The sequence below is a fragment of the Phacochoerus africanus genome, chromosome 15 (assembly GCF_016906955.1).
Source record: "Phacochoerus africanus isolate WHEZ1 chromosome 15, ROS_Pafr_v1, whole genome shotgun sequence".
In the NCBI taxonomy this organism is placed as follows: Eukaryota; Metazoa; Chordata; class Mammalia; order Artiodactyla; family Suidae; genus Phacochoerus; species Phacochoerus africanus.
The window spans coordinates 48,497,349-48,510,222 of record NC_062558.1 but is presented as its reverse complement, the minus strand read 5'-3'; the positions used below and the strand labels follow the sequence as shown (position 1 = coordinate 48,510,222).

Here is a 12,874-nt window from a genome sequence, read left to right as displayed (position 1 = left end):
GACCCAGGCCACTGCAGTGACAATGCTGGATACTTAACCCACTGTGCTACAAGGGAACTCCTGAACAGACCTTTAAACTGGAGAAGCAGAGTTATTTTGTACAAGGAAATCTTCCTTCTCAGACTTAACCTGGTTACTCTCCACCTAAAAAGCCAGTCCCCACTGGAGGAGGTGAGTTTTTCTGAATGGTATCCTCAAATAAACTACTCGGTGGCAATATTCTTCCTGTCCTAATACCATTCTTCTTTAATGACTTAAATTGGTAAAATGAAAATCCCCCCTAAGCTACAGGGAAGGTTCTCAGTTTGATGAAACAAACTGGAAATAGCAGCTCTGCCTAAGTTTTAGCAGCAACAGCCTAGTGCCCAACTCTGACATATTCTTCCGTCCATCTCGAGAACCTTGCAAAGTATGCCATGTTACACATGAGGGACCCAGCTCAGCTGTCCATTGTCCTCACCAGGCATAGCCAGGCAGAAAATGAAGTTTCCAAGGAGGCAGGTCTCTGTAGGACTTGAGCCCTGGCAGTACAAGCAGGACTTGCAGCTGCTGCTACGGATTTGAGTTAAACAGATGCATATGCTCTACTGTGGTGTGTCTAGTATTGCAGCTTGCTTTACTGAGGTCAAGGTCAAGCATCTACTCATTTATCAGTTATTACAGAATTGAGGAGTAAATGATGTTTCTTGGAAATCTGGTTGTACTGTCTCTCCAGGGACCCCAGCTGCCAAAACATTCACTCTGTCCCAAAGCATAGCTCCTAGCCCTGAGAGTATTAGATTTAAGTTTTCCTCACAGAAATCTAATGGATCCTTATAACCTTTGTTGTGAGTGTTTGCACTGTTGAGCACTATACAAATTACTGTACTTAGTTTTGTTTATATAAAGTTTTAGATATTCCTAATGGGTCCACCTCTAAAGTCCGTGTTCTCTAATATTTTATAAGTTTGCTGAGAAGTGGATTTGAATCCCCTGAACTGAACTATGTAATAAGTGACCCTAGACTGCTACATTCTTCTGTCTGTGTGGTTTTTCCTTGTCTGTGTAATTGTTCTATTCACAGCACTTCCAAGTTAGTGTGGGATTCCAGGCTTTTGAGACTTTACATATAGTTGTTCTTTCTACTGTGGCTCAAGTAGGTAAAATAGAATATGATTGACTTTTTTTTTTTTTTTTTTGGCCGCACCTGAGGCATATATGCAGAAGTTCCAGGGCCAGGGACCGAACATCTGTCATGGGATTGGCAATGCTGGATCCTTAACCTGCTGAGCCACCAGGGAATTCTCCTTTTTTTGAAGTGGAGGGGTAGGGGATTGACTTTTTAAGGGGACCTTTATGTTAACCAAAATAAGTCTTTAATTGGTAAGATGCTATTTTGCATATCATTCTCCATTTTTGGAGATATTGATGTATGATGTTAACTTCTACTGTGTTAATTTCTTCTATACAGCAAAGTGATTGTTTCTTTTTCATATTATTTTCTTTTATGGTTTATCACAGGGTATTGAATATAGTTCGTTATGCTATATAGTAGGATCATTCTTTATATAATACTTTGCATCTGCTAATCCCAAACTCCCAGTCCATCCCCCCTCCTTCCCCTTTGGCAACCACAAGTCTGTTCTTTATGTCTTTGGGTCTATTTCTGTTTCTCAGATAAGTTTGTGTCGTATTTTAGATTTGACAAAATGTCTTTTTGACTGGCTTCTTTCACTTGACATAAAGATTTTATGGTTTATCCATGTTGTAGCATGTAAAGTATTTAATTCATTTTAATGGCGGAATAATATTTCATATTATCCATTTATAAGTTGATGGACATTTGGGTTATTTTCTATTCCCTTGGGTAGGTACCGAGGAGTAGAATTGCTGGGTTATGTGGTAATTCTGTGTTTACCATTTCAAGGAACTTCCAGCTGTCTTCCAAAGCAGCTTCACCATTTTTCAGTTACACCATCTATATATGAAGGTTCCAGTTTCTCTACTTCCTTTCTGTTATCTTTTGTTTCATTTTGTTCTGTTTTGAATTATAGCTATTTTAATGGAATTTTATTTTCAGGAGCAGTTTAGGATTTACAGAGAGACTGAGCAGATAGCACTGAGTTTCCATCCCACCCTTCACCCTCTGACCCCACCCCAGTTTCCTCCATTGTTAACATATTATTGCATATATATTTATTGTACATTTGTTACAGTTAATGAACCAATATTAATACATAGTTCAAGATCTCATCCAGGATCCTACGTTACATTTAGGTCCCTTAACTCCTTGGACTCCTCTTGACCATGACAGTTTCTCACACTTCCCTTATTTTTGGCACCCCTGCAGGTTTCGAAGAGTACTGGTCAGGTATATTGTAGTATGCCTATCCACTGGTGTTTGTCTGTTGTTTTTCTCATGAGACAAAGGTTTTGGCTTTGGGGGAGGAATTCACACAGGCATAAGTGTCAAGTGGTATTTGTCAGGTATCTCTGTAGCGTTATTCCCCTTCCCCTTGCCATACTGTGCCCTTTGGAAAGAAGTTTCTGTGTACACATGACACTTAGGAAATTGGGAGTTCTCGCTCTGTCTTTATTTTTTTATTTTTATTTAAAAAAATTTTTTTTATTACTCAAATGAATTTATCACATCTGTAGTTGTATAATGATCATAACAATCCAATTGTCTGTTTTTAAATTAGGCTTTTTGTCTTTTTTTGTCGTTTGTCTTTTTAGGGCTGTACCCACAGCATATAGAGGTTCCCAGGCTAGGGATCAAATTGGAGCTGCAGTTACCAGCCTATACCACAGCCACAGCAATTTGAGATCCGAGCCGCGTCTGCAACCTACGCCACAACTCATGGCAACACCGGATCCTTAACCCCCTGAGCGAGGCCAGGGATTGAATCCACATCCTCATGGATACTGGTTGGGTTCGTTAGCCATTGAGCCACAATGGGAACTCCTCTTTTTTTTTTTTTTTCTTTTAAATGGCCATACCTGGAGCACGTGGAAATTCTTGGGCCAGGGGTCGAATCGGAGCTGTAGCTGCCAGCCTCCACTACGGCCATGACAGTACTAGATCCAAGTTGCATCTGTGACCTACGACATATCCTGCACAACACTGGATGCTTTACCCACTGAGTGAGGCCAGGGATTGAACCCTCATCCTCACAGATACTAGTTGGGTTCTTAACCTGCTTTGCCATAATGGGAGCTCCAGTTTGTTTGTTTGTTTTTTCTAATTGATAAATTTAACTTTTAGAAAGTTCCGGTATAGTTGACTTACAATATTATTTTAGTTTCAGGTGTAAGAAGTTTTTCATTTTGAAGGAGTCAAATTTATCAGTCTTCCTTATTTTTTATCACTTGTGCTTTTGGTTTCCTAGCTAAGAAATCACCTAAGTTCATGAACATTTACTCTTATTTCTAAGAGTTTTATAGTTTCAGCTCTTAAGTTTCTCATCAACTTTGAGTCGATTATTTTGTGTGATATGAGTTAGGGTTCAGATTTATCCTTTTGCATGTGGATATCCACTTTTCCCAGGAACATTTGCTGGAAAGGTATTCTTCTTGGTCTTCCAGCGGGCAGGGGCCCTGAGCACAAACCTTGTCTTAAGTGGCTTGCACGTTAAATAGTTTCTGGGTGGATAAAGAATTTTAGGGTTTTCCTGAGCAGATGTAATGAGGGGTAGGACTAGTACAGTGCTAGAACAGAGGAGGAAGGCTCAGGATAGACACAAATGGTTTCACAAATCAGCATCTAGCAAGACGCACAGTAAAACCATTTGGAGTGTTCATACTTAGACATTCATGAATAGGGTAGGGTTGTCTGCTGTGATATGGAAAGTGGGCCAGTTTCAAAAATGAGCTCTCTGTGGACATTAGAATTTCTAGCTTCCTTGTGTCTGATTAGTAACTTTGCACACTTATGGAGTGTAGTATACGTTTATCCATCTAGTATTGGCTGACACTAAATATTTTTAAATGCCGTGTCCTAGCCTAGTTAATTGTTATTTTTGTTGTTGTTATTTTATGGCCATACCCATGGCATATGGAAGTTCCTGGGCCACGGATTGAATGTGAACCACAGCTGCAACCTACAGCTGTAGCTATGCTGGCTCCTTTAACCCATTGTGCTGGGCCAGGGATCAAACCAGTGCCTATGCAGTGACCCAAGCTGCTGCACCACAGCGGGAATTTCTTAGCCTAGTTATTAAGTTTATCATTTTAACTATTCTCAGATCCAGTAAAATAAGAATCAGAGAGAGCACAGCAAAGGAAAAACACTGTTTCTTTATATGACAGGCCCTGTACTGGGTGGTGTTTTATATGTATTATTTAATTTAATCTCAGAATAGCACTGAGGTAAGTATACTTTCTATCTTTTTGCAAAGGAGACTCAGGTAAGTGACGTCACAGAGCCTAGCTGGCTTACCTTTTGAGTCGCTGCCATTTCTCTCAAAATTACTGCTCTCAGTACCAATTGAGAAATGGCTAGGGAAGCCATAGGATGATGTTATTAATAACATTTGTTAATTTTACCCAACTGTATTCATTTATTAATATCTCCATAATTTTTTTTTTTTGTCTTTTTGCCATTTCTTGGGCTGCTCCTGCGGCGTATGGAGGTTCCCAGGCTAGGGGTCTAATGGGAGCTGTAGCTGCTAGCCTACACCAGAGCCACAGCAACGCGGGATCCGAGCCTCGTCTGCGACCTACACCACAGCTCGCAGCAATGCTGGTTCCTTAACCCACTGAGCAAGAGCAAGGATCGAACCCACAACCTCATGGTTCCTAGTCGGATTCATTAACCACTGCACCATGACGGGAACTCCTCCATGAAAATTTTTTGAGTGCTATTATATACCAAGTATAATGCTAGACTGTAGGGAGAGGGGAAACAAAACAAACATGATCCTTACCCTTAAGGAGTTTATGTTCTAGTGAGAATTGGATCTTTAGGTTGATTTGCGTTTTGCTTTATATGTTTAGTGCAAATGTCCTGATATATGTGCATATGCACATATTTACATTTACCTGCATACTTTGGGTGTGTTTTCTTTTTTCTTTTTTCCTTTTAGGGTCGCAGGTGTCCAGTATGGAAGTTCCAGGGCTAGGGGTCTATTTGGAGCTACAGCTGCCAGTCTGCACCACAGCCACAGCCACACAGTATCCAAGCTGCATCTGTAACCTATACCACAGCTCACGGCAACAATGGATCCTTAGCCCACTGAGTGAGGCCAGGGATCAAACCCGCATCCTCATGGATCTTAGTCGGTTTCGTGAACCGCTGAGCCATGAAGGGAACTCCTGGGTGTGTTTCCAATAAAAGGAAAGGGATATTTTTTTGTAGATTAATAAGTTTGGGGAACTTCTCTCTAATGCCTAGAATTTCAGAGAAATTCTGTTCAGTAAAACTCCTTTATGAATTGTGTTTACATTCTGCTGAGAAAGGTTTTTGTTTGTTTGTTTTTTAATGGTTCATAATGGAAAATTTCACATTTATTCAGAAGTGGAAAGGAGAATATACTAAATCCCCGTGTACCTATCACTCACCTTCAGTAATTACCAACTCATGGCCAATCCTGTGGAGAGCCACCCAGGTAATTGGGTTCATGACTTATATTCAACTTAGAGATTAATCTCTTTTACATAAGGTTTTTTTTTCTTTCTTTCTTTCTTTTTCTTTTTCTTTTCTTTTTTCTTTTTTTTTCTTTTCTTTTTTTTTTTTGCTTTTTAGGGCTGCGCCCAAGGCACATGAAAGTTTCCAGGCTAGGGGCGAATCAGAGCTACAGCCGCCAGCCTACACCATAGCCACAGCCACAGCAGCTCAGGATCTGAGCTGTGTCTGCGACCTACACCACAGCTCATGGCAATGCCACATCCCCGACCCACTGGAGCAAGGCCAGGATTGGAAACCAAATCTTCATGGATACTAGTCAGATTCATTTCCGCTCCACCACAACAGGAACCCCATATAAGATTTTTTCTTTTCTTTTTGGCCACATCTGCAACATGAAAAATTTCCCGGGCCAGGGATCCAACCCAAGCTACAGCAGTGACAACGCCAAACCCTTAGCTGCTAGACCACCAGAGAACTACATAAGGTTTTATGTCTAACTATTCTTTTTCAAAGAGATAATTTTATCTATTATTTATTCAGGTATTACAAAGATAGTCATTTAATGACTTTTAATAGCTATTTTATTGTGAGACTTTTTGGTTAATGCCTTGAGATGGAAGCTTCCTAAGACTGAATTAGGCATATGTCTTCCCATTATATTCATTTATCCAGCTAAGTAAGTGCATTTAAGAAAGCTACATTTAGAGAGTTCCCTGGTGGTCTAGTAGTTAGTACTCAGTGTTTCCCTGCTGCAGCCCAGGTTTGGTCCCTGGTCTGGGAACTAAGATCCCACATCAAGCCATTGCACACCTGGGCTAAAAAAACAAAAAAAAAGGTGACATTTAAGGAAAAGCATTTGTTCAAAATAACCTGTTTCTTCCAGGTACTTTCTTGGCCCCCTGTCGTATTTTGCAGAAAAGAACAAGCCAATGGTCTTGTACCACCAACATGGCAATTCCCTCCTTGAGTTGGTTTTCTTGTTTTTTCTTGTTACTTCTGTTTGTTGCATGATTGAACTTATGAAGGTAGAGCAAAGGGTTTATTTTAATGCTTACGTACTGATTTGGATTTATTTCTCTTGTGCAGAAGGAAATGTACAAATTTCAACTGGCACTCTGCTGAAATCCACGGAAGAAGTTCAAGGTATGAAGGTCAGTGGGCCTAAGATGAATAATAGTGAAGGACACAAGAACAGCCATGTGAGTAAAGGTCTCTCGGCTGGGTGCAGCAGCTGCCCTGAAGCAGACAAAATCATGACCAGTGGTGAGATTTCTTTAGAACCTTTAAACTTTGTGGACCCTGGATTAATGGAAGCAACTCCTACAGAAAAAGAATGTGAAGAATTAAAAACCTGTCCTTCTTGGTTGCCATTATTACCAGGAAATATTGCCGTTTCCACAGTGGACCATGGGAAGGAAGAGTTGTGTAGATTAAATCTTGTCTGTGAAGCAGATGACAATCACCAACAGAATCTTGGCCACCATAATGAGAGATACAGTTCTGTCCACGGCAGTCCCAAAACCACGAAAAGTGTGGTTATTTTAGAACCCTTAGAAGAAAATCCTGAAGTTTCACATTTCACGTCAAGTTTGTCTGGTCCAGAATCCAGAACAGAATCTTCAGACAAGTGTGATTTAGAAGGCAACAGCTTGCCAAAGGGATCTGCTGAAAAGACAGACAAGTCCTGTTTTAATGGGGATGATCAAAGCAAGAATGTGGCTTCTAGAGAAGAAAATGAACAGCCTTTGAGCCCCAGGAGTGAAAGAGAGGAACTCTTTCTTGTTAATGCCAAGCAACTGGAAGAGGATGCTAGCAGTCACTGTTTAGGAAGAAAAGAGACTGTTAACTTCCCCAAAGGCAATATCCATGATAACTGCTGCCCTTTAGGCAGTGTCCATAAAGACTCCTCTAATTCTTTAATGCCTAATTCTTTCACTGAGGCCACAGAAGTAATGTCTAAAAAGAATGATCTTAAAATGACTTTAGACATTCAAGGTAGCTTGGCAAACCATGAGGACCAAGGAGGAACTTTTAGTAACATGAGCCATCCAGGCACAGGCCCTGAAGAGAGCCATTCTTCCTCCTTGATACAGATCGAAGAGCCAGAACACACAGCCACTGCAGAGCCCCATGTGTTAAGAGAAAAAATTTATAGTAAAGACTGTCACTCCATCAGCACCCAGAGAAACCTGGAAGGCAGCACCCAGTCAAACGAAGCATCCCATAATGGATTTCAGATTGAAAGAAAATCCCCTATGAGTCTAACGCCAGAGGACCAGATGAGTTCTACAAATGAGGTGTCAAAACCTGAGAAAGACATTGCTCTGTCACCGCCATCCCTAGAATGTGATAACAGATCTGAGTCAGAAATGGCTCTACGGAACTCCCAGGACGATAGTTCACAATTAGATAAACAGAGCACTGCCTGGGAGGTGAATGAACTTCTTTGTACCAAAATGGGAAGTGAATGTCTTTTAAATCAAGTGTTCCTTAATTCTCCAAACCACACGAAGTTGCCAACTGACAAAGAGATGCCTGTAGCAGTGAGCAAGGGCTGCCAACAGAGCCAGCATCCTCCATTAGAGGATTGCGCAGATGTCACTGCTGGTACCCAGACCATTCCTGGAAAGACAAAAATGAAAGACATCTCTCCACCAGGTGACCAAACCTGTGGTACCTCTTCAAACAATTCCACCTTAAATGGCATACCAGGCAGCCTGGAAAGAAAAAGCAAAACTGCTGATTCCAGAGCTACAAATCTATCTTCCAGACTGCTCTCAAATAAGAATGAAGCAGTAGGCTTGCCTCAAGAGGGATCTGCTGTGGAATGTCAAAGTGCTCAATCTCAGGCTCTCTCTAGTTGCCTTTGTGTAAGAAAGCATGTCCCTGAGGAGATGTGTTCTGCCTATGTCCTGGAGTCCAGCACAGCCCTGGTGGGAGTTGAGAACTTGCTAACAACCATGTATGAAAATGTATTTCAGTATAGTGACCACCACCCCCAAGGGAAAGAAGGCTCTGTACCCCATAAAGTGAGCTGTACCTTGTTGGAAGGTGAACCAGATGGGGGAGGAACCAAAGGCAGCCTTCCAGGAAGTAAGACCAGAGACGAAATGACTGCAGGCATGTTAAATAGCGAAGCTTCAAACAAAACCATCCCCACCATCCAGCCCAGTGAGAAAGGGCTAGAAGAAAAAGAACAGGATACACCCAAAGAGACTGTGTTTTGTAAACATAACATTTCTGACTGGGCCATACAAGAACCAAACCAACCTGCAAACATTCCAAGTCCTGAAAAATTGTTGGACCAGTTTCCTACTCTTACGTTCTCCAATGTTAAAATCATGAACCCAACAGCTGACACTCTTGAGCAGAAGGCAGATGGAGCCCTCGACTGCCAGAGCAATCCACACAGACCAGATGAATGCAAAGGTGAGGACAGCCCAGCTAGGGAAACCCTAGGTCGTGACCAGAGAGAGGCGGTCACAGAGTCTAACAGAGAGGGGAGCCACCCCCAGAAGGATCTTCCAGTCAGTCCCGGAAGTAACAGCTGCGTGTCTGGTGGAATCGCAAAGAAAGGGGCCTTAAAAAGGATTCCTGGTTGTGAGGTGTCCACAGATGGTATGGTGGACGTGTTCCCCCCAGGCTGTAGTAACAAGCCCCCAGAAGGCATTCTGGATGCCACAGCTTCTAGCACACTTACTGGTGGTGCCAGGCAAGATGGACCGATGTCATGTGAGCCTTCAAGGAGCCCATTGCCCCAGACAGGAGAGCCAACCACCATGGTTATGGAAATGATCAACCAGGATTCAGATCACCAGGAGGCCACTTCCTCTACAGCAGAATCTTTCAAAGCTGAAAAATCATGTGAAGAGAAAGTATGCAGATCATTAAAAGATTGTGAACTAGAAGTATGTCCAGACTCTTGTGACCATGAGATGGAGTCTGTTGCGGATCATGAACCAAATGTAAGGATGTTGAGGGGAGTAAATGTGTCTTTAAATTATACTCATGGTGAACAGCAAGTTAAAGAAGCATCTCTGACAGAAACACAAGGAATGATCGAAGGATCAAGACTAGAAATAAATGCTGAGTGTGGCAAGGAAAATGCCACTGGACTTTGCTCAGAAGAGCTGATACCTTCTCATTGTCGAGATGAGAACTCTGTTCCCCTGGGAAGCCTGAAATTCACCAAGATAATAATGCCTTTGCATCTGTCGTCGTTTCAAGAAAAACAAACTTTTATGCATGGTGAAGAAACTGACTCGAAAAACCTTTTTAAACCAAAAGATGGTGAGATGCTTTGTGAAAAGGTCAAGGATTACACAGTCCTGCATGAGATGAAGGAAGGGGCACCTGGGGACAGGAGTAATCCGGGCAACCCAGCCATCAGTGTGAAAGGTCTGCCTTTGACAGTGGAAACAGAAGTGGAAGTGAAAGGAGAGGACACTGGACACCAGAGGGGACCATGGGGTCACTTACCTGTGGAGGAGGAGTCAGTTATCAGACAGAGTGGTCATGGGGAAGATGGGCGTGAGGTTTCTCAGCCCCACCTCACGTCCCTGGGGATGCCAGGGGATACCCAGGAACAGCAAAGCCAGGAGGCTCTGGACTACAGGGAAGAGGAGCAGATGCATCAGGAAAAAGCACACCCCACATTGGAATTGTGCACGGCAGCTAACGCATTGTCACATGAGGTGCCAAGGAAGAGCCAACCCGAGGGCTGTGGAGATGAGCCCTCCACCCTGAGAGAAGTAGCCCTGGCAGAGCCAGCCACAGGCAATACCACTGCTAGGCTTTGGAAGTCCAGAGACCTGATGGAGGAAAGCTTGTGTCATCCATTCAAAAAGGATGTGGAGTCGTGCACAGGTCCTTGCCTCCGTGGTATCCCCCTGAAAGCACATGACCCCACCTCTACTGGGTGCCAGGGACTGCAAGGTGCCTTTGGGGATACTTCACGTCGGAAGGGAGCACTGCCAGTGAAGAAGCAGCCCCACCGGACATGCAAGAAAATTTCCTATCGGGAGCAAGTCAGTGTGGGGAGGAAAATAAGTAAAATCAGAAGTTCTGCCTTTTTAAAGAGCTCCTCTGAAACGATCCCCACAAAAGCACACAGATCTCTCAGTTCCTGCACAACACCTGTGCCCACGCCACCTGGACCTGAAACAGCCCCTGCCAGGAGCCTCGTTAGCCCCATACCAAAGCCGATGGCCCCTCCGGACCAGTCCCCGGGGGCCCTGAATGTCAGGAAACCAACCAAAGAATCAGCCTTACTCAGCAAGCTCTCTGTCCTTGCCTCCAGGCTGGCCCCGGCCACGGGGACCCAGAGGCCCAGGTCTCAGTGGTGTTCCTCAGACCTTCTCCCAGTGGCCAAAAGCTACAAGCGGCTCAGATATAAAAGGCTCCTGGATGGGTTTTCCCACAGCACCACACAGCTGAGTCCATGCTTGGCAGTTAGTGGTTGGGACAAGAGGCCTAACAGTACACCCTTGACACTTTACTCGCTGGAAGCCATCAAAATGAGCTTCATTGATTTGAGCGACAAGATGCCAACGTTGTTGTTTGGTTCCGAAATCTTCCCAGTGTCCTTTCACGTGAAGCCAGGCTCCCAGCATGGGACGGAGCCCCCAAGGGCTTTTCCTGAGCACTGTGCACCCGCCAGGCTCACCTTAGGAGAGGCCCCCAGTTGCCCACCTCAACCCCCCAAGTGGACCTTCTCTTTCTTCCTGGCCCATGGTTGCCCCGGGGTGGCCACGTTCAAGGAAGATACCGGGCTGCACAGCCAGGCAGGCGCCCAGCCTCCAGCTCCTCTCCAAGACCACAGAGCCACTGCCATCGTCCAGACCAGAGGAGGCTGCTCTATCCTTGGCCTTCACACACTCCTAGCACTTTGTTCCCCTGGATGTTATCGGATCTGGACCAAAAAACGTAGCTGCTCCAGCCACATGCCCACCATGCAGAGGCTCTTCATGACCCAGTTTACCCAGGGCTTGAAGGGGCTGCGGTCTCCAGCCTCCATAGCAGACAAGGTCTTCTGTTCTCTGCCCTACTCGGTGGGCCGAGTGCTGTCCCTGTGGAGCCAGCATGGGCCTTCTGCCTACCCCTTGGAGGTCTCTGTGCTTCATCCCACTCACAGCAAGCTGCAGCCCTCTCTGGGCACCACAAGCAGGTAAAATCCGTCCCGTATTTTTTGCATCTTACCCCTGGGAAGTGGAGAAGGCACTTCTGAAAATTCATAGCTTGGAGGCTCTGTGTCTGCATTTTCTGTTTATTGCCAAATCTCTGCTAAGAAAATGCAGCAGTAACTCTTAAGCCTAGAGTCATCTAATTTTCCTATAGGATCTGGATTTCCTGCAAGAACCCTTTGTTTTGTACCTTCCTTTATTCTGTCCATTTTATCCTGCTAACCATTAAATCTTGAATCTCTTTTCTCCTCCTGCCCTCTACCTTGCAAAGAACAAATCCCATTACAAGACTCTAAGTAGTGACAAATAATGACTCATAACTATAACTTGTTCACAAAGTATTATACAGCCTGCACCTAACTCAGCATTTGATGTTTAAAGAATACAGGAGAATTTTTTTTTTCTTTTATGGCTATGCCTGTGGCATATGGAAGTTCCCAGGTCAGGGGCTGAGCCCATGCCACAGCAGCAACCTGAGTCTCGCTGCATTGACAATGCTGGATACTTGACTGGCTGTGCCACAAGGGAACTCCCAGAAATACCTTTTATTTTTAAATTTTTATGTATTTTTTTTTTGCGTTTTCTAGGGCCACTCCTGCGGCATATGGAGGTTCCCAGTCTAGGGGTCTAATTGGAACTGTAGCCGCCAGCCTTACACCACAGACACAGCAACTCGGGATCTGAGCTGCGTCTGTAACCTACACCACAGCTCAGGGCCACACCAGATCCTCAACCCACTGAGCGATCAAACCTGCGTCCTCATGGTTCCTAGTTGGATTCGTTAACCACTTCGCCATGACGGGAATTCCAGAAATACCTTTTAAATAAATTATGTAGGCATCACCAAATCTAGTTTATAAACCTCTGTGTTTCTTTCTGTAGCAGAGAGGCTACAGGTCATTTGGCATTTTATAGTTTGCCTTTACCATTGCTGTAGTTTAAAACTTCAACAACAAAAAAGCCTTAACAGCCTGGGCTTGGCCTTTTTGTTTGTGAGTCTGTCCTGTGGTGTCATTCTATGTCACTGAAAAGCTTCTGGGGTATATTGTGAAGTTAGCCAGCACCTTAGCAGAAAACTAATCAAAGT

The 12,874-nt window shown here is 44.0% G+C and overlaps 1 protein-coding gene across 10 annotated transcripts in view; it reads left to right on the top strand.

Annotated features, from left to right (window-relative positions):
- The window catches only part of PRR14L (proline rich 14 like), a 63,693-nt gene that overhangs the window by 28,912 nt on the left and 21,907 nt on the right, over positions 1-12,874 (top strand). For 9 of the 10 annotated variants that reach the window (XR_007132203.1, XM_047760635.1, XM_047760638.1 and 6 more), the window contains one exon: positions 6,692-11,771. Coding sequence is in view for 9 of the 10 variants with exons in the window: in XM_047760635.1 (XP_047616591.1) it covers positions 6,692-11,771 (5,080 nt within the window). In the remaining variant the exon portion in view is untranslated. Of the gene's footprint in view, positions 1-5,492; positions 5,586-6,691; positions 11,772-12,874 lie in introns of all 10 variants that reach the window. The other variant, XM_047760642.1, reaches the window with a different exon arrangement.